This window comes from Anser cygnoides, chromosome 16, assembly GCF_040182565.1.
Source record: "Anser cygnoides isolate HZ-2024a breed goose chromosome 16, Taihu_goose_T2T_genome, whole genome shotgun sequence".
Taxonomy (NCBI): domain Eukaryota; kingdom Metazoa; phylum Chordata; class Aves; order Anseriformes; family Anatidae; genus Anser; species Anser cygnoides.
Window position 1 is genome coordinate 11453523 of NC_089888.1, and position 24452 is coordinate 11477974.

General features: G+C 55.6%; 1 protein-coding gene across 7 annotated transcripts in view; it reads right to left on the reverse strand.

The window, feature by feature from the left end:
• The window catches only part of CBFA2T2 (CBFA2/RUNX1 partner transcriptional co-repressor 2), a 63578-nt gene that overhangs the window by 38573 nt on the left and 553 nt on the right, over positions 1-24452 (reverse strand). Inside the window, exon 1 of one of the 7 annotated variants that reach the window (XM_048080677.2) lies at positions 19488-19618. The exons of 1 other annotated variant lie outside the window; for it this stretch is intronic. Coding sequence is in view for 2 of the 6 variants with exons in the window: in XM_048080675.2 (XP_047936632.2) it covers positions 19134-19260 (127 nt within the window). In the remaining 4 variants the exon portion in view is untranslated. Of the gene's footprint in view, positions 1-2002; positions 2383-10669; positions 10810-13038; positions 13058-19133; positions 19314-19487; positions 19619-24452 lie in introns of those variants that run through there. 5 more of the 7 variants (XM_048080675.2, XM_048080679.2, XM_066978086.1 and 2 more) reach the window with 5 other exon arrangements.

Sequence of the window (24452 nt, forward strand, 5' to 3'; positions counted from 1 at the left end):
AGTCACTATTTGCCCAAACCACCCCGGCTTCGCCTCCTCCCCTTGTTCCACATCTAGGCTCCCTCGGTGTGGCAGCGGTTGCTGCCTGCTGGAAGCGCTGGGTGCCCCGGGGCCGAGGCACCTATGGGGGGCCCTCGGCCATTCCGACCGAGCCAGGGTAATACCCAAAATCAGACGAGACTTCTCCTTCTCCAGATTAACACTAAAAATCGCGTCATCCAGCGGGCACCTCTGAAAACGGCTTCACTCGGATGCGCTGCCCCATCCCCACGCAGCTACTGCCACCAGCCACCGAGCTCCACGCCACCCCCTGCCCTCGAAACACCACTGCCTCCCCGCCTACACCCCACCTCCTTCCCTTTAGTTTCCCTCCTACAGGACCTGCGAAGGAAAAAAGTTTTCCCCAGGCAAGAAACCAGCCAATTAGTTGTCGGATGGCCAAATTACGCCGCGCCGATGCCGGCAAAACTTCCATCTGCTTCGAGACCCCAGGAGCAGCTGCTCCCGCGCCCTGCGCAGCCGGGTCGGGAAGCCTGCAAGCTTGCTGCAGCGGGGGCTGCTGCCGGAGCACGGATCTCGGCTTTCAGACCCTGTCGCAGCCTGCAGAGCCTCGCCGGAGGCTTTCTGGTTTTCTTTCCTCCTTTGTGCTGGTGCGCTGTGAGATGCTCAGCTCGCAGAGCTGCTGCCTGCCTGCTCTCCGGGGGACACAGGGACACTTAGCGAGCGTTTAACGTCTCTGGAAGCAGACTCGTAATATTATCCAAAAATAAAACATCAAAAAGCAACAGCCACCAACCCGTACCTCAACCCTCTGCGAACTCCAGGAGAAGGAAACCCTCGAGGTGGGAACGCAGCGCTCCCTGGGGAAGCCGTGCCGCTTGGCACAGCGAGAACCAGCCTGGACAAAGCAAACAGCAAACGCACAAAAGAGGAACCATCCCGCACGGACCACCTAGCACACCACCGCCTCTCTTCCTCTCCGCTTCCACAGCGAGCGACCCCCCCCGGCACGTTTAGGCTCCCCAAACTTTGCCTTGGGCGCGCCTCCCACGCCAGGCAGCGCTTCGGCCCCGCGCAAAGCGCGCCGCAGGGGCAGGAGCAGCCAGGCTGATTTCCCGGGGATGTTTCGCGGAGCAGCCACCCAGCCCCCGGGGCAGCGGCTCAGCCAACGTGCCGCGGAGGGATGCTTGCATCCCGCGGCTCCAGAGGGCTGTAGGAGCGTCTGCTGCTGCCCAACCTTCCCAAAAAGAATGGGGGGGGGGGGGGAGGGAGACAGGGGGAAGGGCAGGTTTAAAATACGCCCTGTGGGGTCGGGAGATTGCAATGGAATAAGGCAGGATGCGAGATGCAGCGGTCCGCAGCCCGGCAGTGAAAACGTCAGGGCAGGGAGGTCTGCTCCTGTACCACCGGCTTGATCCGGGAGATTTACATGCTGGTAGCATCACTTGCTGCCGGAGGAGTGCGGAGACAAAAAGGAGCGTCCTCTGACACAATGCAGAGCCACGCTGAAAACCCAGGGAAAACTGAGGAAACCTGGGGGCTGACGGAAGAAATCCGTCTCTGCAGGTTTCCCCCCAGCTCCAGCACCAGCACACACAAATGGGAGGCAGACCAGGCACAGTGGAAAAAACACATTTTGCTACAACATGCAGAAACCTCCCCGGCTCTCCATTTCCCCAGAAAGCACCGAATCCTAGCCTCCTGCTCAGGGGGATTAAAAATGATTAAAAAAAATAAAATTAAAAAAAAAAAGAAGCAAAACAAACATTCCATAGCACCGCAGCGCGAGCCCTCACGCAGCTCTCCCCCCGTGAGTTCGCTGCTTTGCCAGCTGCGCAGCCCGTGCAAGTTTTCCCCCGCCGCAGCCGACGCTCCCCCCTCGCCCCTACCTGCGGTGGGGTCGGGGCGCCGGAGGACCCCGCAGCGCTCCGAGAGCCCGCGGCACGGCTCGGCGAGGCAGCCCGGCCACCCCCCCCATGGCGTTTAAAAATAGATTGCTTACCCTAAGCGGCAAGGTTAGCGCGATCCAGCTGCTGTTGAATACACCTCGTTTCTTCGCAATATAAATAAAAGGGCTCTTCCTCCGCCGCTCTTAATCTCGGAGCGCAGGCTGAGCCCAGCCTTCCTTCTCCTTTCATTAGCTGGACATGTGTCAGGTCCCTCACATCTGCGATTTCTCACCGCCTGGAGCCGCCTGTCCGGTTCCAGGGAAACACAGATGGATCCCAGATGGGGAGGTCCTGCCAAGCAGACCAGCTCCCACCTTGCCAAACGCCCCGCTCCAGGCGCGCGCCCGCGGCCGCCTGCCTGCTCCCTGCCTGCGCCGCGCTGCCCGGGCGCCTCGCCAGCTGATGTCACCCAGCGCGCACCTCCCAGCGCCTCGCCGCCGGCTGACACCCGCGCCTCCGACCCACCGGGATGTTTATGGCCGGCGGCAGCCGGGGCTCTGCAAGCGGGCTGCCCCTTCCACTGGAGATCGCCCTGCATCGCCCTGCACGGCCGGGAGGAGCCTTCGTCTTTTTTGGTTGTTTTTTTTTTTTTTTTTTTTTTTTGCAAGCCAGAGCCGGGTAAGCTGTTGGGTGAAGCAGCGAATTAATTTTCCGAAGGTTTCCCCGCGCACGTAAATCTCTCATGTGAGCTCCCCTGCAAGCCCCAGCCGCGCAGTTTGCAGCGCTGGAAAGCCGGCATGTGTTAGCAATTAGGAGCAACAACAAGATAACAAGATACTGATGTTGCAAGGGTACCAAATGAGGACTGGAAAATTCAAAGGAAGAGCAATTAAATGTGTAACGTATTACTCAGATCGAAGAGGAAGTGTTAAAGGAAAATGTAAATCCTAAATGTTTCATACATGGAGTAAAGCCCACGAGGGATTTTACAGCAGTAACAGAGCAGGCTCGTAAAAGAAACCCTCTGGACACCGCTGCATTTGACCGTTCCCCCCCACACCCCGCTGTAACACCCAGGCTCAGCAGCTCTGCCACCCCCAAACCCCTGCTAGTCCCGAGCGGCCCCCCGCCAACGTGCAGCGGGGCCAGCAGCCGCCCAGCACCGACCCGCCAGCCCCGCAGCAGCACCCTCCCTGGCGGGCACCCCCCGGAGATAACCCCCCCTGCACACACACACACACAGACACAGACACACACACTGCATCCTGCGCCCAGAGGCCACGCAGACAGCTGGGGAGGGGAAAGGATGTTTGCAGTTTGCTTGCAGCAAATATCCTGCTCCGCAGTCCGGGCAGGGCACGTTGCAAGATCTCAGGAGGGATTCACCACGCCAGCCTGCCCTTCTCAGAGCTGTGCAGGTTCTGGGCTCCCTGTGATCCTTCTGAAACCTTTGCAGGCGATTGCAGCTCTCCCTCCAGCTACTTTTTCGAAAACCAGACACCGAGGTACCTTGCCAGGACAGCAACAGACTACAAGCTCGACGCTGCCAAAGCAGAGGGACGCCGGTTTCTCGAAAGCCCAGAGACCTGCAGCCTGCTGGTGCGAGCGTGGCAGGACATTTACTGGCTCACGAGCCCCACGAGTGCTCCTGGTTAGGGCACTCCCAGCACTCGGGAGCTCACCGCGCTCACCAAGCCACATCCAGAGCAGCCACCCTGCCTCCCGTGCCCCCCCCCGAGCAGCTGCAGGCAGCTCCTCGCAAGGCGCGTCACCGAAACATCGCAGCCCAGAAAGTTCAGCTCGCCGGGGCTCCTGACACTTGTGATGAGGGTTGCGCAAAATACTCCAGCTCTCAATATTTCATAAGCCGAGATGGAAAAACCATCCCTAAATTACCCAGACAATGAAGCGAGACAAAAAAAAAAAAAAAAAAAAAGAAAAACAAGCAGCTCCCCTCGCACCAGAATTAACGCCGCTGGTTTCCTACGGCCCCGGGTCTGGCGAGGCGATGCCCGGCGCCTCGCGCTGTGCGGTCCCCACCGGGCAGCGCCGCGCTCACGCCGTGCTCCGAGGTCTTGTACCAGGCGGGCTCGCCTTGCAGCTTGGCCCCAGCGCAACAGGGAGCAGGAGATGGGATGGGAGCAGCCCTTTGCTCGAGGCGTCGCTGTCAGCCACCGCTGCTCCCTGCCCGGTCCTGTCCCAGCAGCACCGAACCGGGCAGACACCCGCCAGCAGGTTCAAAAGGAGGAGGAGGAGGAGGCCGGATGATGAATGGGATGGGGTCAAGAGACGCAGCCTGGGAGCTGCCAGGGCTCTGGGTCGGAGTCCCCACAGAGGGCCCAGAGAGGTGGGGGCTGCCCTGGGGCTCAGTTCGGGACAGGCCAGCCGCCCCCCCCAGCCCCCTCCTCCCCTTTTATCGGCCTGCGGACACCTGGCTTCACATCACCGTCCCCAGCTACCGCAACAGCCGGGCTGGAGCTGCCCTTTGCCACCCCACGGCCAAACAAATCCTTTCCCTACTTTCACAACCTGAAGTAGTTTGAAACATCAAAACTTCAGGCCGCCCCAAGCGTTTTTACGGGCTGCCCCAGGAGCTGGGGGTGCCCCATCCCTGGGGGTGCCCGAGGCCAGGCTGGTGGGGCCTTGGCCAGCCTAACGCAGCGGGTGGTGTCCGTGCCCATGGCAGGGGGTTGGAGCTGGGTGGGCTGTGGGGTCCCTTCCAACCCAAACCATTCTGTGATTCGAAGTACAGCTACAGTCTGACTCTATAAACCTTTGCGAAAGGCTACGTGCTCCTCGCCACGGTGCCCAGAGGCCAACTTGTACGAAACCCCAGTGCCCTCAGGAAGACGCCCCCAGCTGTGGCCGGAGGAGCAGGGTCAGGCCGACCCCTCGGCTCAGCCCCACGGGAAGGACGACGTGCCCTTCCACACCGGCCCGTATCGCTCTCAAGTCGTCATTACCGGGGCTGGAGCACAGCCGGGTGCCACACACAGGCCTTGCTCCCGCAAACCCAACCTGGAGAAAGCCTCCAAACGCCACCAAGGGCCGTTCGCCCCACGCGGAGCGGGGTGGAGCAGGGGCACACAAGGCACCGAGCCGACCCGCAGCAGCACCCCCGAGTCAGCCCAGCCTGCCCCACCAGCACCCCCAAAACCGGAGGCCGGAGCCCCGCCGCCCGCGGACAGCGCGGTGGAAAGACGGAGGGCGGCAGCTCGGGAAATTGCTTTCCCCGACGCCGCGCGTTAATCGGCTTCTGCTTTCTTCTCGTGGGAACGCTCCATGGAAAGAACGATGCAAACGGAGTTTGAACACTGCGAGCTATTGATACCTGCTGCTAAGTGTGGTTTTTGAGGAAAATGAGGAAATCTGAAATATTTTCCCAGTTTCCAGTGGAATTTTTATGCCTATCCCGGCCCATTTCCACAGCAAGCACCAGGGACCCGAACTTCTTGCGATGTCTCTTCAGTGCCAGCCGTATCTCGGGGCACGCTGCGCCTGTGCTTTCTGCCTGCTGTGTTCTTACCTTGGAAAGCAGCTTTACAGGCCCTCGTGGCAGGCCTGGAAAGCCTTTGCCATTTTAAGCTGACCGCTTTCCATCGCGCAGAAAATAAATCCAAACGCACCGAGGCAGCCAAAGCCATTTATCAAGCTAAATGGAAACTGTAAATTCATGCTAACTGGAATCCGATGGAAACCAATTGGGATCCTCCTTCTCCTCCAGGCTCAGGTTTGGCAGGCGAGTCAAACGTCTTCTTGCCTTCCTTATGCCGTCCTTAGAGGCGGCTGGAGCCAGGCCGGGAGCGCTCCCCTTCGAAGGATGCTCGAGGAGCTCGCTGCCTCGCGCTGCCCAGGGACGCTGCTCGAGCTCGGCAGGCAGCGCGGGCGTCCCCCCCCGGAGGCCCCGAGAGGAGATCAGACCTCTCCATTCCCAGCAAATTTATCACATTTAACAAACATCCTCTTTTCAATACCTCCATTATTTAAATTAGCACATGGCAGATTATGTTAACAAGCTTAATTTGTCAAGTAAATCTAATCATATTGCCTACTTCAGCAGTGAACAGGAGCAGTGTTTAGCATTTGTGCCATTTCAATATTGCCTGGAGAGGGGGGAAGGACATGCACCAAACGCTGGCCTTAACTGAATTAGCAGAATCTACACCCAGAACTATGATCAAACGCTGAGGAAAAAAGCAGTGGCGGCAAAGGTTCGACAAATTAGGCACAACCTAATCAAGTTACTGAAACTTCACTTGTGGCCACTGATTTATGGCTGGGGGGGGGGGAAGGAAGATGGGGACCTGAGCGCCGGCTGCCTTATTCCTGCTGTGTGACCGCATTCGTAAAGAAGAAACACCCAGGAGGTGATGTCATGTTATTAAAAAAAAGAAGGGGGGGGAATGGAAACAACCGATTCCCCAATCTAACACCCTCGCTCTGATTAGAAATCCAAGTCTCTGTAATTGTCACGGGCATTTAGACCGAACACAGAAATATGGAAAAAATGAGTAATCCTATTTGGAGAGAGGAAAAGCCAGCCTGCAGAGGATTAGGCCTGGTTCGGCAGCCCCGTAGCTCGGCAATATTTTCCAAAGGGCAAGGTCAAAAGGTACAAAAATCAATAGCAGCGCCGCTCGCCTCCGCAGGTTCGTCAGGTGCCCGTTGGAGGCCGAGCTTCAGGCTCAGGCCAGGCGGCCGCCGCCCTGCTCTTCCCCAGGACCCAACCAGCTGCCCGAGGCCGTCACTTTCAGCGAACCCCCCTTTGGGGTGGGGGCTCCAACGCCTGTCCCAGCCCCGGGCTCCCGGGGGGGGGATCCCGAAGGTCGGAGCCGCGGCGTGGGCGCTCCCCAAGCAAGGCTGGGGGACGCACCGCGTGCCTTCGCTCCCGGCCCAGAAAGGGCAGCGCTCGCAACCAGAACCACGAGGGCGAGGAGGGTGAGAGCCCCGAGCCCCTTCCCTGCGGCCCTCCGTCACGCTTCCCGTCCCTCCCGCCACCATTCGCTTCCCTCCTCCAGGCTGAGACTTCTCCCGCAGGAGCTGCTTTTATTTCCTTCTCTCGGGCTGCTTTAACGGGAGCCTTTTTCGCCCTTTATCGTCGGTTTCCCTTCCCTCCAGCCCCCGGGGACGGCTGCATCTCTGAGCGCTTCCCAAGCTTGACTGGAGCGCGCCGGTGATGCGTCTCGCGGCACGCACACTGTGTGACTCTGCCCGCGTCCCACCTCAAACGAGGTGGCAGCTCCGCGTCCCACGGCCCGGCCACGTCCCGCTACCGACAGGCACCAAAGGAGTTTTATTTCTTCAGAGATTCCTTGTCACTAACCCGGTAACCTCGATTAAAAAAAGCCAAATTTCTCAGCCACACTGCGGCCTCCCTATAGGATGCTCAAAATAAAATTCCTCAGTCCTGGTTTGTTCTCTTCACCCAGCAAAACCACTGGTTGGGGGCTTGGAGCAGGGCTTCCCGGCGGAATCCATCCCAGGTGCCGCCACAGCTTTGTTGGTTTTGCAGGTTTAGCGCCGAGCGGGGCTCCCTCCCTCCCCGCCTCACTAAACAACCAAAAAACCACGTTTTCAACGGTGACTTCCCTTTTGGTTTCTTATTTTTAAATTTTTCACCATTTTTTCTTCCCCGAGCCTGCCTTCGCCGGCTCCTCTTCTGCTGTCAGTTGGCTTGCTGGACCGCTAGACCCATACCAAACAGCGAGCTTTGGGGGTGAAGAAACAAACAACCGACAAAAAAAAAAAAAAAGAAAAAAAAAAAACCACCACACAACAAAACCAGCGCAGCCCTTTGTGCCTGGCCGGCATTCCAAGCTCCCCGCTCCTGGCTCCACGAAGTCTGATTTAGTAGCACTGCTGGGAGCTATTAGTTTACGAAAGAACCAGCACGCCCACCCAAGCGCAGACGGCTGCGAGAGGCTCCTCTTACACCGCTGCCATGCGCCTCTCCTCCTGCCCGGAGGAGTCGGAAAGGTTGCGGTTTCGCTGCGGGCAGGAAGCCAGCGAGAAACCAGGCCGGCGGCGAGCGCGGAGGTCAGGCGGAGAAGGGCTGGATTGCGTCCACGCCCCGCTGCTGCCACATGAGAAAATATTAATTAATGGGCAGCTTATTGAGGGAGCGCAGCCTCCACCCGGATCTTCCTCCTCTCCTTTTATCCTGCCTGATGCCCCCATTCCTTCTCTTGCGCATTGTGGTGGCCTGTAACCGTTCTTCCTTCCTTTCTAGATCCTTGTCCTCCTTCCGCTATCGCCCTTTTTCACCTGCTTTCTGCTCCGCTTCTCCATTCTGCTTTCACCACCTCCCCGCTTGCCTCCACCCCTTGCTGCGGTAGCACGGGGAGCTCCAGCACCCCAACGATGCCGCACAGCCGCTTGCTGCCTGCTACCTGCCTCCGCCACCCACAGCAACCCAGTAAGGCAGCACCCCAAAAAATAAGAGGCACGGGGAACCGGGAGAACCTCCCTGTGCTGCTGCTCGGCCCCCAGTAAGCTACAGCGCTTTTTCCTTGGCACTGGCAGATGCACAACACAACATGCAGAAGAGCCAAGTGCAGAAGGTGACAACAACTCGAACGGCTTACGCTTCCCACCAGCTCTCCTCCTGGAGGGAGAAATAAAAGCAAGGTTAAGTGACATGGGTGGTTACGTGCAAAGTCTCTTAACAGCTGCCAAAATTTGGCTGGCTCATTATCCAAAAACGCCTGCATGGGATGCAGCAGAGTTAACTCCCTGACACCGAGGATTAGCTCTGTGGAGGAGAGGCAGGGGAGAAACGAAAGAAAACAAGCGACGAAGCATCACTCCAGAGTCATCAGGGTTTTGAGATTCTCCAACTGGCTTCTGTTAGGATTGCATCCCTATTTGGGTGCCTACAGACAAGGAAAAATAAATAATAAATTAAAAAAGCTTGATTTCCAGAGATGGAGAACAACCAGCAGGTTCCCTTCACTTGCCTCCGCCGCCTTTGGGGTGTTTGGACACAGACCGAGGAGGACCAGACGCAGTGAACGAGGGCCTAAAATTTTATTACCTTCATCCTTTGTCAGAAGCAAAGCCTATTTGCAGATTTACAGTTCGTGTCAACAGGAAGTTCATGTTTACAAGTTTCCAGGAAAAAAAGCCAGCATTCCTGTCCTATGCAATCGTTTGGTGAGAACTGTCTCCCATGGGAGTTCTCAGATCGGTATGCTAAACAGAAACAAGTTTTAGCCATCTAAAACATCCAGACAAAAAGATAAAGCTATGAAAGAAACGAAGGCCAGAAAGAAAACAATAATTCAGCAATTTAGCGGAAAATACACAGCAAGACACTACAACCGTGTCTGGAAAAATACTTTTTAGCATCTGGGATTCACGCTTAATAAAAACAGAAGAATTTTAAGAGAGTGAAAAGCTGTATTCAGGCGCTAGCATGAGCTTTTCTCCCCTGGCCCCAAATCCCCTGTAACCTCCGTGATGTGGGCGCCCTGGGGCCCACACTGCGGACGGCTCTCCGGCCTCGCCGCCGTCCTGAGGCCTTCAGGAAAGCGAGGGGCAGCAAGGATTTCGGCACAACGGCGCTCCGGTGCCCACCAGCCCCTACACACGGTGCAGTGCCGCAGCCGGCACGCCGCGAGCTCCCAGCCCGGCTGATTTCACGGCCCCTTCCCCCTTACACGGCCCCGTTTTCAGAGCAAAGCGTAGAACAGGGGACCCCGAGCCGAGGACGCCGTTCGTCACCTTCAGCAAGCAGCAGGCAGAAGCGCTCCCGTCCCGGGAGAGCTGGACTCGGAGGCCCACCCTTCCCTACGGGTAGCACCAGCCAAAGGTGAACACAACCCCAGCCCTCCTGCGAGAGTCACCCAGAGCAAGGAGACACTGGGACAGCCAGAGGCCAGGCAGCCCGAGCTCCGGCAGGATGCCGAAGGACCACACTCAGAGGTAAGTACTGATTTATCCCCCGGTGTACAGTTCACTAGATAGGATTACAAAGCACCTAGGGTGGGTTCCGATCTCCCACGTGCACGCTGTGCCCAGGGAAAGCGTCTGCCTTGACAAACGTCCATTTTCCAACAGAAGAACGATTCCACTAGAATATTCTTCACCAGCTTCACGGAACAACCTTGCTCAACAGAACCACATCGGGTACAGAAAATCAAGTCTCAACAGGACAAAGCTGCTTCTCCCGAGAGATGGCCAAAGAAAACCAGGCCGAAGAAAAGCATTCAGGATTTAACATGCAAAAGCTAAAAACCAGCCCAGCTAAGGAGAAGGCCCCGCACTGCCAGAGGCATCAGCTCCCCCCCGCAGACCCCACCAGACCTGCACCCAAACCCTGCTGCAGCCGCCCCCAGCGGGTTCAGGGTGACCCAGCTCAGCCAGAGGCGCGCGTCCCCGCCTGCTGCCGCGCACCCAAGCGCGTCCACGCCAAGGCTGCACGACGAGACGCCCGGCTGGATTAGCTGGACGGCAAGGAGGAAACGAGGAGAAAGCCGCCCGAAGCTCTCAGGGCTTCGCTTCCACCCGAAGCGCTCCGCTACCCGCGTGCTGAGCCCTGCCGGCCTCCCTCCGCAACCCAGCACGGCGCAGAAGAACGCTCCGGCGGTTCAAAGAGAAGCTTCAACAGACCGAGAGGAGCGTTTGAGTCGAGCACCGCATCAAAGCGGGCGGAGGTCTTCCACCCACCCCACTCACCCGGCAGACGCGCTCAGGCAACCGCCAAGAGCCACAAGTGAGAAGCCTGCGTGCTGATGTTCATTAACATGCACGGGGGGGAAGAGGAAGAGGCCAAAAATTACCTTAGATCCACAACTCAGACGTACTAAACTCGAAACTTCAGCAGCTGTCAAAACCTTGATTTTCTACACCACAAGTCATTTAAAAAAATACATACGTCTCAGGGAAAGGAGCACGAAAGGAACCTCTTAATTTAAAAACCAGCAATAAAAGCCTGGAGGAGGAGATGAAAAAGAAACGTTCACCAGCAACGCTTCTCCAAAGCGGGGCTGGATTTGATGGTACACCCAGTTAAAAGGCAGCATTCTTGAAATAGTTGATTTGATTTGGCTGGGTTACTAACGAGAGGAAGAAGGGAAAAAAACCGTCTCGAGCATACATTTACTTCCTCTTCATTTCGCTAATCCCACCTGGCGCCCCCACCGCCGCCGAGGTGAAGCTGTGTTTATTGCAGGCAATTTTGCTCCGGGGTCGGCTCTGCCCAGGTGAAACGGCACACTGCACGTCTCCTTCTTAACTCTTCCCAGCTGTGTTTTGCTGCCTATCCCGAGCGTCCCCACCTGTTTCTGCAGACGGAGCAGCTGCAGCTGGAGGCGAACACCTGGCCCTGCGCAGCCCCACGCGGGCAGCAGGAGCGGGTCGGCGCTCCGGCAGCTCCTGCCCTCCTCGGGGCCACGCACGGCTCCTGCGGCCGCTAACCCGGCCGCTCCCGGCCCGAGCGACCCCGAAACCCCGTGTGCTGATTTTAAGCCGAGCGAGGCTCGTTTGCATGAGGTTAGCTTTCGGCAAAACCGCGCGCCGTACAGAGCCGGCACCGCCGCGGGTCGCAGCCGGGGCGGGTGCACGAGGGCGGCGCGGTCACGGCGGGCTGACTCGGCAGCACGCCGCCGGCACGGGGTGCCTCGAGCTCGCACCCGGGCCCTGCAGCCTTCTCCTGCAAGCCCGAATTCAACAGCGAGGTCGTTTGTAGCAGGAGTGCACGAAGAGCACCTGCAAACAGCGGAGACCGCTGGGACGCGTACAGGAACCCAGCAAACGCGCTGCCCAAACGTCTGGGCACGACAACGTCAGTAAGAGGAGCTACCTGCTGCTTAGCAGTGAGTTTCAGAGGGGTTGAGCCTCATTCAGAATCACAGCCATACGGAAAAATGTCCGCCAGATTGAGCACATGTTGGAAGGAAGGAGACAATCTGAGGGCAAAAAATTAAATTTTGCAAAGACAAAAGTGACAGATTCAGGGAATCAGTTCAAGAAAGCCCAGGGGTCAACTGGCACTACCTCTAGTTCTGGGCTCCCCAGTACAAGAAAGACGGGGATCTTCTGGGCAGAGTCCAGCGGAGGGCAAACAAACTCTGGGCAGAGTCCAGCGGAGGGCCACAAAGATGATACGGGGCCTGGAGCACCTCCCCTGTGAGGAGAGGCTGAGAGGCCTGGGGCTGTTCAGCCTGGAGAAGACTCAGGAGGGATCTTATCAATGTTTACAAACACCTGAAGTGTGGGAGACAGAGGGACGCGGCCAACCTCTTTTCAGTGGTCTGTGGGGACAGGACAAGGGGCAATGGCCACAAAATGGAGCCCAGGAAGTTCCGCACCAACACGCGAAAGAACTTCTTCACGGTGAGGGTGACGGAGCACCGGGACAGGCTGCCCAGGGAGGTTGTGGGGTCTCCTTCTCTGGAGATATTCAAGGCCCGTCTGGACGCCTACCTGGGCAACCTGCTGTAGGGAACCTGCTTTGGCAGCGGGGTTGGACCCGGTGATCTCCTGAGGTCCCTTCCAACCCCTACAGTTCTGTGATTCTGTGATAGGTCCTTATGCAAACCAAAAGGTTTTTAAACAAACTGCTCGTCTGGGAAGATGGAAACGCTCCAGCTTCACACCCTCAGGATCCCATCAGCAGCAGAGGAGATGGGACCTGCGCGTGGTGAGAGGCATGGGGGATGGTGCCGCTCAAAGCTCCCTGTGGGTCCCAGCCCCAAAAGCCCACATCGCTGTGCCCGCTGGAAGCTCGGCCTCCCCCTCACTTCGCCTGTTTCACAGCCCGGTCCTGCAGCCACAAGTTTACTACGAAAATGGAGCGTTGCCGTTTCCTTGACCCATGCAGAACGGATGACCCCAGAGGGATAATCCCGCCTTAATGAGGAAACAATGGGAGCTTTGATAAAGCATACAAATTTCATAAAAGCCCTACTAAAACATTCCTTTGTCTCTGGGCCTGGACGACGGACCTCTGAAATGAATTTCGTGTGTGCCTGCCTTAAGCCGCGTAACGCAACGCCAGGCAGGGAGAGCAGACTTCCCTTTCTTGTCCGCGAGGCACCGTAAAATCCGCAGCGGCGCTGAGGGCAGATTTCCCATGCCTACCGCCCCCTGCGTGCCACCCCTCCAACAAAACCCAACTCGGAGGGGCCCGAGGACGCCGCGATCTCACCTGGCTCAGCCTCTCGGCGCGGCGGAGCCGACCTGCCCGCCGGAGACACAGCGAAACCGGCGGCTGGCTCCGCGCGGCCCCCAGCCGGCTGCCAGGCGGCCGGGACTTTGTCACCGCCAGCGTGGGCTGCGGTACAGCCAGCGACCTCTGTTCTGGTATTACTCAGCCTCTTCAAGCCTCTGCGAAACCGAGAACCAGGGCCAGGTTTTGCATTAAACGTATGCACGTATTTGAAAACAGTTCCTCACTGCAGCCTAGGTGCAGCAATCACGTTGTGCTCACCGTACAAAAATCCTCTGACACTTGTTTTCTGCCCTTGCGAGACCTCCTTCCAGCAGCGCGGGAGTGACATTTCAACACTTTCTCTTACCCTCGAGTGTAAACACACAACCGCTGAGAAAAAGCAGCGGTGCTCCGGCCTGACACAACCAGGCGTGTTGGGGGAGAATTCCTGCGCTGTATCAGTGGCTGGAATTACCAGAGCTTTGCCAACAGCTTAATGAGATGGAAACTCACGGTCCCGCTGCCAGAACATGTTTGCTGGGGTATAAACTATTTGGATGCCCTGAATGTTTTGCCTCAGTGTTATAAAACAGGTGCAAAGAGGTGCATCTCCATTCACGGAGCAGCCGCTCGGAGAGGCGCAGCCATTTGGACGGTACCATCGGTGACAGATTTAAATTCCTGGCGTGCTACATGTACGGAGGCCGGTCTGTCCCTCGTAGCATCCTCGCCCTGGCTGTTCAGGCTGATCTACACGATCATCCCATGCCGGAGAAACACAGTCAGCAGACAGCTGGCTCCTGCGCGTCCTCGCCCAGCTGAGCCCGCTCTTCCTTTTCTTCGGGGCGCCCAGCATCATCCCGGCCCTCAGCCTTCGTGGAGGTGAGGAAGCGGCTGGCTGCGAACCCTCCTGCAAACAGGGCAGAGCTCGGTGGGCTCTGCTTTTGCGGAGCCGCTGCCCGCTCAGGGGCACAGAACCACAGAACGATGATGGTTGGAAAAAACCTCCGAGATCACCTGGCCCTGCCCAAAACGTTCGCTGCAGCCTGTGCGGCGTCATCGGTGCTGGCAGAGGACGGAGGAAAGCAACGGGTGCGGTAAATAACATCCAGGAGCAGTGACTCAGCCAACAAGCCATATTTTTGCAAGCATATTTGACCATAAAAATAGAATGCATTTTATTCCCTTAACTTTATATCTAACTTAGCTCTCTTAATTAGAGGTACAGGGCTCAAGGGAAACTGCTGTAATTATTGAATGGAAAATAAAACCTGATGAAATGGTGGCTGCAGTGACTGAGGACTTCACATTTAAATAGAAGTGGGAGGAGGCAAATCAAGAACCCCACACAGAGTACCTGTGTTATGTCATGACACCCAGGTACCCATTCCACACACGCTTCGGCGTGGGAAGAGCGCCCTCGGCACCTCTGCAGCGTCAGTGTCAAGCTGTACCACAACCATTATCCGTCCTGCCAGTGCCTCCACTTCTCGTTTTGGCAAGGCAGAACCTGAAAGCGCAAACCGAAGAGCAAAGCTCCCAACGTCACGGTCACGGCACTGTACAAAGCCTTGTAAAATAAGTTATTTTAAAACGTTTGAATGTGTCTTGGGTTTGCAAGGCAGCTGGCATGGAAAGCCATGGGATTAAACTGACAGAATTTGTTTCCACCATTGGACCCTCTCCTGCTTCCAGCCCGACTAAGCCGCTGAAAACACAACTGCACTGAAAGTTCCCAAAGAGCAGGAAAAAACAAACAGCGTTTCGGCCGTTAACATATCCAGGAAAGACTTCTGCAGGCTGGTGTTGGAACAGCACCTCCCAAATGAGTAAGATCAGAAAGACACAGAGGAAGGCTTGAAAAACTTGTCCTGTCAAGTGATGGGAACCACGAAATAAATGCCCTGCTGTATGGAAAACCTGCACACATCCAGAAGGAGGGAGAAGAGCATTAAAATGCAAAGCAAAGGACTGTATTCCGGCCCCGTGAGCTTTCCAGAAGGGGGGAATCTGCTGCAGTCTAAGATTCTCCCTAAGAAGATTCCATCCAGTTCATTTCTAGGCGCCAGGCACACCTAGATCCAGAGGGCTGGCCACGCTTTCACAGAAAAAAATCCACCCCTTGGGGAAAGGAAAAGGCACTGATCAGTGTACTCTGAAAGCTGGTGGCTCGTGGACCAAGAACCGCAACCTAGGGGGTCAGACCTCGTGCAGCCGAGGAGTAAACGCACAGCAGTACACGGATGCAGGCGATTCACCAGAAGCTCCTTTTTTGCACGCTGCTGACTTTTGGTCTCTGTTACCTTGTGGTCGGATCTACCACCTCTACGAAAAAGCTGCTGCTGGCTTCTCCACGTTCCTGCCCCTCCTTTCTGCGTGCACATTTATCGGGGAGGGCTAGTTTGGCTGAAGAAACGGAGATCAGAGGAAAGGAAGGCAGCTGTGGAACCGCGCGTCTCCCACCTCTGCGCGGTGCTGAACGTACCTGGAGGTGACGCCCTCTGTTACCAGCCGCTCCGTGTGCCACCAAGTAAGAAATGCCTCCCTCCAGCACGCAGCCTCCTTTCCTCCATGGCACAACGAGGCACGGATGGACGGCAGCAGAGACCAGCAGAAGGATCTGCTCCTGCCTCTCTGCTTCTCCACCCGCAGCCTGGAACTGTTTTATCTCTGCGGTGGTCCCAGGGACGCTCTCCCAGATCTGCTAAACTTCAAGGTTGCCACTGAGTTGACATTTTTGTTATTTGTTTGGAAAACATCCTCAGGATTGCTACCTTTCCTTTTTGTCTCTAAAAGCAAAAAGTCTCCTGGCAAAAATTTATCAGATAGCTCCATGATAAGGAAAAAAACAAAAAGTGGATGGGTCCGCGATAAGGATATCAAGTATAGTAACTTCCAGCTATGAATCGGGGAAGGAGAAGGGAGTAGGGAATGCACAGAAGGCTGAAAACCTGGACACATCGGCTTGTGCGCACGCCCAGCCATGGCAGAAGCACTGACATATCCTGAAGTAGATGTCTAGGCTCAAAGAGGAGGTGGGCGTGTAAGCTGACACAAGTGATCTCAAGTTGGGCTTGAGGGTTTTTCAGTGCTCCCTGCTCTGGGAAGGTCAAAGAGCAGGAACACGTCTCCGAAAGAACCTTCCTGAGGACGGCTGAGTTTCTCAGCCCAATGTCACGCCCGGCTTGTGTCATTACTCACCGCGGGCAGGTGATCCATTAGCATCTGTGGTGTGAACAAGGAAGCGAACGGCAGAAGGAAAGCGAAGAGCTAGAAAGAATTTCTGGCTGGAATTTGCTGCTTTCAGGCTCCCCATAAACACGGGCTGTGTGCTGGAAACGCCACGTTCGCATCGCAAAAGCGAAATGGGCATAAGGCTTCCATCCAACTCGGGTTTAATTGGCAGAGAAGACAGATCAGCTCTTTGAGAAAAATCCCAGTTGTTGATCTCTGTTTTGTCTTGCAGTGGTGTACAGTATTCCTCCTCACTTCCTGCCAGAAGCGGTGGAAGTACTACGTGCTGTGCAGTAATTACAGCCGCTCAGCCCAGAAATGGCTGCATTTCAAACTGAGCGGAAGATGGGAAAGCAAGGAGCGGCTCCTTGATAAACGTTTAACCTGCTTTCAGACCTCTGGATGAAAAGACATTCTTCCAAACAAACGGTCGCCGTTTGCTTAATGCCTGTCCCATTTGTCTCCATAAAGCCTTAGTGCTGCCCAATGCTGCCGGCACCTTGGGGCCAGCCCGGCAAACCCAGGGCAGCCCAGCCTGAACGCGACAGCCGGGGGGCAGAGAGGCCACCGTGGGCAGGGGCTCGGTCCCAGAGAGGCTGGGCTCGATCCCATCTGCTTTTGCCGAACCGACCTCTCTCCGGCTCCTCGGAAAATCTGGCCACGCCAGCGCTGCACCCCCCAAAACACGCTGCCTGACTTTTGTAGTAGGGCTGGGAGTTTTCAGTCTTCTGATTATCAGCAGAACAGCCACAATTATCCAAATAAAACTATTACTATATTGGGCCTTGGATCATAAATAGAACCTAATGGATTTTATTACATCCCAGGAAGCACGAGTTACAGAAGGAGAAGTATTGCTAAGCGTGCATTGCTGCTACCTATCAATTTCTCCTAAACACTCAGCACTTAAGAAATATCCAAAGAAACACACTGCTTCCACAGCACAACTATTTCAAATTCCCCTTTCAGCTCTTCCCTTTTAGCCAACTTGCACGGTACATTTTAGCAGCTGAAAATTAAAGGGTCACAATATTGAGCCTTCAGGTATCAAGTTCACAATGGAAATAGCAGCTGACACGGAAAGGGCACCGCTGAGCACGGCAGTCGTAATTTTGTTGCCTCTGAGCTGGAGGCAGCTCCCTCACATGAAGTTTGTTATTTAACTCAGCAAGAAACGAAAGAAAATGTTACAGCCGTGGATTTATTCCTTACACAGCCTCTTGCAAACCATACTCCAAAACCTGAGCCATGCCAGGAGCAAGAGGCTTTAACTCAGGCTGCGGCATCCCCTCTGATCCCGCTAACTCCCATTCGAGGGACGAGGGGACAGCCTAAATAAGGACCGCTTGCGCTTCAAGCCCTTCTGCTGGAGCCCAGCTTGCAGAGACCGTCACGGGAGCCAAACGCAGCTCCCGGTCCGAGGGCAGCAGCTTGCAGCAGCAGCTCCGGGCCGCGGCACAGCCACCAGCCCAGGCACCCTCCCGCAGCAGGGGAGGAACAAAGAGCGCAGGAAAGCAGCCAGATCCGCGGGCTTCCCGCTCGCCCCCTCCTCGCGTGGTACAGGAAAAAGCAATCTCACCGCCCCGGGGACTCCCCACCTGGCCCCGCTCAGAGGTGACAGCCCGGGCCTGCTGTTATCTCCAACACAGACGCATTTATTCTCCGGAGAGCCTCCCACATCTTATCTAGCCGGCGGTTTCCAAACGCCTATCGTACGGTCCGGCTAAAACCGCTCTAAGCTCTTTTATGCAACTGTTTCTGAGAGGATTTCGGATGGGGGGAAAGGAAGGAAGAACAAGAAGTCCCCCTTCGCCATCCGCGATTGTCATGGAAAGCAGCCTGCTGCCCGTCTGCCCCGCTCCCTGCCTCGCCAAGCGCCTTGTAAACAGGACCTGGCACATGAATGGATGTACAGTTTACAAAGATCCCTTGCTTAAAGCAAATTTGCCTCTCAACACATGGCCAAACTCTCACACAATAAATTAACTATTTGGCAGCCACCGAGCCATCGCTGGAGCCAAACCAATTAGGGTTTAATGTGATCCCAATTTCCTATTTCTGAGACCGGGGTCGGGGGGGAGGCAAGAGGGAAGAGGAGGGAGTGAGAGCTGAGTAAATCCCCCCTTGCTTTATAAATCCTTGCCAATCATCCCAGATAAACCTGTCACCCACAGCTCTAAATCTGCATTTGCACTCGCATGCTCAAAGGGACGCTATGGGAAAAGGCACGCTGGGCTCAGGGAGCCTGACTCCCAACATGTGTTTTCCATACTTGGGAAATTCAATCATTTAAAAAATATTTACCAAGCTTTGTCTTTAATTAGAAAAACATGAGGACGGATAAGGAGAGTTATTGTTTCTAAGCTAGAAATGTCAGGGATCCTAATGATGTCACAAGATAAACCCAATTACCGACCCACGTATATGCTGCCAGGGAGGCAAACATTTCGGAGAGTTTTTCATCTCCCCTCAAAGTTCAGTGCTTCACAGCCACAATTAATCAGCGGCTTCTCGGCCCCCCCAGACCTAGCCAGGGAGGAGGAGGGAAGGCTCCTGACTGCAGATCTGCTTGACTGGGTGTTTTGATGCAAAAGAGCGTGCCCGGAGGGGGAGGAAGATGGAAACCATTCGACTTCTTTGTGTTTCAACATCCTGACTGCAGAGCCTCCCCTGCTCATGCAATTACCTGCCATCACCTAAAACAAACAAACCATCCTCATCTGCACCTGGAAGTACCACGCAGCGAGTGTTCACATCCTTTTAAAAAGTGCTAAATTAATTCTCTGCCTAACCCGGAGCCACCGAAAGATTTGTTCCCGAGAACATCGCCACGAAACGTTGCCTCCCACCATACTCACGGAACTGCAAAGAAAGGGCCTCGAGGAGAGGACGGGCTGCAGAGACCCAAGCTGGCCCAGAAGGCAGGCATGAAGGAGCAGCCACCGTCTTCCTCCCTTCCCGTGAAGGCAAGGAAAGGTTGAGCATTTTCCCTGTCCACGCTGCTGCCCGTAAGCCCGCGGCAGAAGCTGGCCCTGCGGATGCACCCCGCACTTCCAGCTCAGCTTGTTCAGGCACCTCCGGCCAGATGCAAAGAGACTCCGCAGGCAGGATACACAAGAACTTAAAAGTATAAAGCAAATATTTGTTGGCTAACACACAGAGAAGATAGCTGGGATGTAATGAGTTATTAGGCGAAGCATTTGTGTGCTCACCACTCCTGATAAGGCGTCTGAAGAGTCTCTGCTGGCCGGCAGGCGTCAGGGAAGGTCCCTGGCTCGGCTCCCCAGCGCTGCCCAGCTGCTGCCTGCCACCAGCCCAGTCCCACCAGTGCCCCCAGCGCTCGACCCAACCGGTCCTCCCCGGTCGCTGGCAGACCAGCCTGCCCCACGCACACCAAGCACCCTGCCCTCTGCTTCCTTTAGGATTTGGTACCTCCCCATTTCACTTATTTTCCTTCTCGAGTCCTTGAGTGACTCAGGGTCCTCTGGCTGTAATTTCAATTTTTCTTATCTCTGTACAGATTTTCTCGCAGCTCTTTCTCAGCAGTCTGAGTCGAGGTTACGCAGCTGTGCCATGTCAGAGCCAGGCCTCAGATCCTCAGCAGGAGCACAGCCAAATTTTGGGGTGGGATGCTTACAGCAGGGGCTGCAGAGGGAGACGGTTACTCTCAGGCACCCTGAAAAGCTCCAAGCACATCGCAAGGCCTCAGAGAAATAATTCCCATTGCCGCTGTCAAAGCAGATCACCCAGCAGCAGCGATTACCAGACGAACAGACTGTCCCGGTCATGCTTCTTCAGGAGATTCAGCGTGGCAGTCCCGAGCCCCGGGACGAAGCTCTGCACCCATCTCAGCCAAGGCCAGCTGGCGGCAGAGGAGCAGAAGGCACCGCGCTGCGGGGTTACCGACCTGCTGGGCAGGAGCAACCCCTGCTCTGCCACGCCACGGTCAACCCCTTACGCTCCGCAACTTCTGGATTTGGGGGAAATTTAAGATATTCCAAGTCGTGTATGCCAGAAATAGCTAGGTAAACACAAACAAAAGCCCGGCGGGAGTGTCCCAGGTGATACATTTGGAGGAACGTGCTGCTACAGCGACTATTAGGAAGTGGCAGACCAAATCCCAAAAGCCCACAAGGATTCAGAAAAGCAGATGTGTTTAGTTCAATGTGTTTAGTTCAAGGAGAAGCTGGCATTGATGCTAGCAAACCAGCGTGTCTGTTAAATCCGCTTCGAAAGGCAGAAGTGTTCCTGCAAGCATTCACTAAGTGCAGTCAACCGATTATTCTATGACATCTACAGAAAAAAAATGGCTGCTGCTACTCTTTTTTAATTTTTTATTTCAAAAAGCTTCAGCGTCATCTATTGATGCAAAGTCAAGACAACAGCATGCCATTTATCTTCTGAAAATACCCCTGCAGCTCAAGGTTGAGAGCTATTACTAAATACTATCTTAAATTCCACCATAAATCTACCCCGGAGAAAATCCCTGCCTGAATATTCTGATCCTTTAAATTCCACGGAGGCCGCAAAGCTTGACTTTGAAGAAAACATATGTGCAGTCTTTGACCTCAAAGCCCAATCACCAGATAAGCTATTACCTGTAGAAGTTAATGCTTCTCTCTCTATAAGAGCATGAAAGGGAGTAACAAAGTTTTAGCTTAGCTCTGGGGTCAGGGCTGGCTAGCCTGGAGTCCACAGATGCAGCTGCAATGACAGCCAGCGACATCTTCATAGCTGAACCGGGCCTGGGGTGCGGCAGGGAGGGACGGCAAGGCAGCAGTGGCACAGGGAAGCCTTCTGCCCCGCGCCAGCTGGACAAATGCCCTCAGGAACACGGGTTTCAGTCTGGAAGGGTTCCGAGTAATAACAGAATCACAGAACCCACAGGTTCGGGTGGGAAGGGCCCTTAAGGCCCACCCAGGGCCACCCCCTGCCCCCAGCCCAGGCTGCCCCCAGCCCCCCCAGCCTGGCCTCGGGCACCCCCAGGGATGGGGCACCCCCAGCTCCTGGGGCAGCCTGGGCAGGGCCTCGCCGCCCTCAGAGGGAAGGATTTCCTCCTCACATCTAAGCTGAGCCTGCCCTCTTCTAGTTTAACGCCATCCCCCCGGCCTGTCCCTACCCCCTGGCAGGGTCCCTCCCCTCTCTCCTGCAGCCCCTCAGGCCCGGGCAGGCGCTGGGAGCTCTCCCGGGGCCTTCTCTGCCCCAGGCCCAGCGCCCCCGGCCCGGCTCCATGGCGCAGGGGCTCCAGCCCTCAGGCACCCGTCTGGGTGCAAGCACTGCCTCCAGGACCTTTTATATCAGAGGGGGATATCTGGTGGCTACACCTCGAGGCAGCTGCGAAGCCCTGGCAGCCCAGGCCGGTGGCAGCTGCACTCAGCGTACGTGTTCCCCTGCGGCCCTGCTTTGGAGAGAGTCACACACCTGAGCTCTGCCTGAAGTGCACGCTCCTCCCTACCCTCAGAGAAGCTGCAAGTCAGAGGAAAACTCTTTGCTCTGACTGCTTTAAAAAGTCAGTTTATTTCACTCTCCCTAACACTGGTGCAAGGGAGTAGTAACATCTTAAGCCGGTTAGTTTACAGCACAGAAAAATCAATACCAAGTCCCTCAAAGACCTATTTTAATTTCTACACATTGGAAATATCAGTGTAAGAAAGGGATGTTCATGAGAGCCAGCCTGCGCCTTAAACTCATACGGAACACCCCAAAGTTTTAAAGCAGTCCCATATTTCTCCTTTCTTTCTGGATCATTAGTTTCAGAGCAAGCACTGAAGTATTTCTCCATACTTCTCTCTCAAAGAAATCAGGAAACCTCCCAATACAGCCAAGAACTGTGTTCATAACGCAGTGGAAATCACTGGGCTGATAACAAAGGCAATGAATAAAATTTGTGCTTAAACAAATTACGGGTCTATCCTGATTATTCACTTCCTAGAGACCAAAGATAAAACCCAGCAGTGCTCTGGGGCAGATGCGAGGCCCAGTGACAAGAACCAGTGACGTCTTGTCCTAGCAGTCAGCCTGGTCAATACCTGGCACTAAAAGGACATCGTTCCCTGTTTTCTATCTATAAAGCTGCTGACGGCTACAGCACATATTTATGTGCTTATCCTTATAAAACAGCAGTATGGCTCTTCGGTGTTATCATTAGCACTTCACCGATGGAAGCTGAGCCACAGGCATATGAAAGCCGCATAAAAAATGATGCTTTAGCTGCAGCTGAGTCATCCGAAGAACCCCTCCCTACGGCGTGCCAGGTGTTTGTCACCCCCTCTTGCCAGTGGTCACGGCCTTGCCGTACCTGCCGGCTTTTGGTCCCATGCAATCGCTTCCTGACCCGGTTCTGTCAAAGGGATCCAGGCTAAAAGCCCTGCTGGCAGACATGGTTTACGTTGCAAAACTGAACAGCTACATAAAGACTTGCACACATTTCATCTACAATCCAGAAAAACATGCAAACAACTTGCCCAAGGTTGCAGAAAGCACCACAGCTGAGGCAGGAACTGGTTTTACACATCCCCCCTGAAGCTATGGCTTCAGGCGCAAGATCACCGTTTCCTTTCGCTTCAATTATTTTTAAGTGGGATTTTAAAGGCCTGCCTTTTCTCCCAGCGCTCAGTCCAACAGAAACAGGGAACCTTACCAGACTCTGCACACGTCAGGCTGCACCCTGAGCAGACACCCTGGGTGGGATTTGTTTCATCTAACTCCTAGCTGCCAAAGTCTGAGCCAGTTATCCAGGACTCCCCTTGCAGTTTGTGAACACAAGCAGGCACCTCCAGAACATAACTCGTCTCATCCCAAGAGTGGTGTCCAAGGAAGGAGAGGTGAAGCACCCTCTCAAGTGCCTGCTTCTCCTGTAAAGGGAGCTCAGAGAAAGGAGACCAGGTACATACAGCTGACTTTTGGGTACTGAAGCTAAAGCAGGTGGTCTCACCCAAGTTCCTTCTGTGGGGTCTTTTTTTCAAGACAAAGGGAAGAGCCCTCCCTCGCAGTGAGGTTAGGAGCGGCTCAGTCAGGTACCAGGTTTCCGCAAACCCACGTTGCTGCTCACACAGCTTGCTCATTGCGACGCCTGCCTCCCGCAGCAGCCGTCTTCACCGCCGGCTGTTTCCAGTCTGCATGCTTTGATAGACCAATATTTGTAACTGCCTTAGGGGCAAAACAACCTCGCTCAGAACATCCCCACACACTCTGCACCAAGCAGCGCGATAAAGCATTCACCCACCCCCTGCAATTTCCGTCTCTGGGTAATTCCTTCTTCCTAGCAGGAATGTAGCTTGCAGGGTGGTTTCCACGTTAAAGCTGGCATCTATCTTTACACTGCTTCCCTTTGAGCAATCACACTTCATTTTAAAATTCCCTCATTTCCTCTGAGCGTTCCGATAAGCCCGTAGTGCTTTTCTGAACTACAACTTATAAACAGATCGCGAGGAGGCCATGGTCCAGCCCACAAAAGGCCCACGCAGCCCATGAGCCATCGTCCTTCCTCCCTCTGCCTGGGAGGGTGCTGAACCCACTCCCAGCACACACACTTCTCTGCAGATAACTGCTGCACACAGACAAACAGATGAGAAGAACGATCAGGAGGCCAATACCTGACGGGCACGTGCCAACCATCTATTCTGCTCCTTGGCAGCAGTAAGGCACTGCCCTGCACTCTTGCCAGCCTCACGGCTTTCAGCGAGACCGCAACTGTTCCAGAAATAAACGTCCCGTTTTGAGAAATTAATGAAAGCAGGGCTCCCGTTATCCACGTTCCTACTCCCAAACAACAGGGCACGCTCAGGGGGTCCCCGGCAACTCCACACGCACACACGTGCACCCGGTCCTGCTCAGCTGAGCACGCTGCGGCCTGCCTGCGAAGACAAGAGGAAAACACGGCAGCGGCGGGCCCGCAGCGCCCCGAACCAAGCAAAGATATCTGAAAACTCGCCCTGGGCGCGAAACGTGTCCGGTCCCCGTCGCCTCTCAGCGCTGGCAGCGCGTTGGCGCTGGCAGCTCGGTGGCACCAGGCCGTGGCAGCGAGCGGCTCGCCGACCACCGCCGCGACCCAGGACCACTGCCGCTGCCCCACGGCCCGTCCTGCCAGGGGGCAGGGGGCCCCCAGCCCACCCCGCTGCGCCCCTGCTCCGCGCCGCCAGCCCCACAGGGCACACGGCAGGATGGGGCAGGGCCAG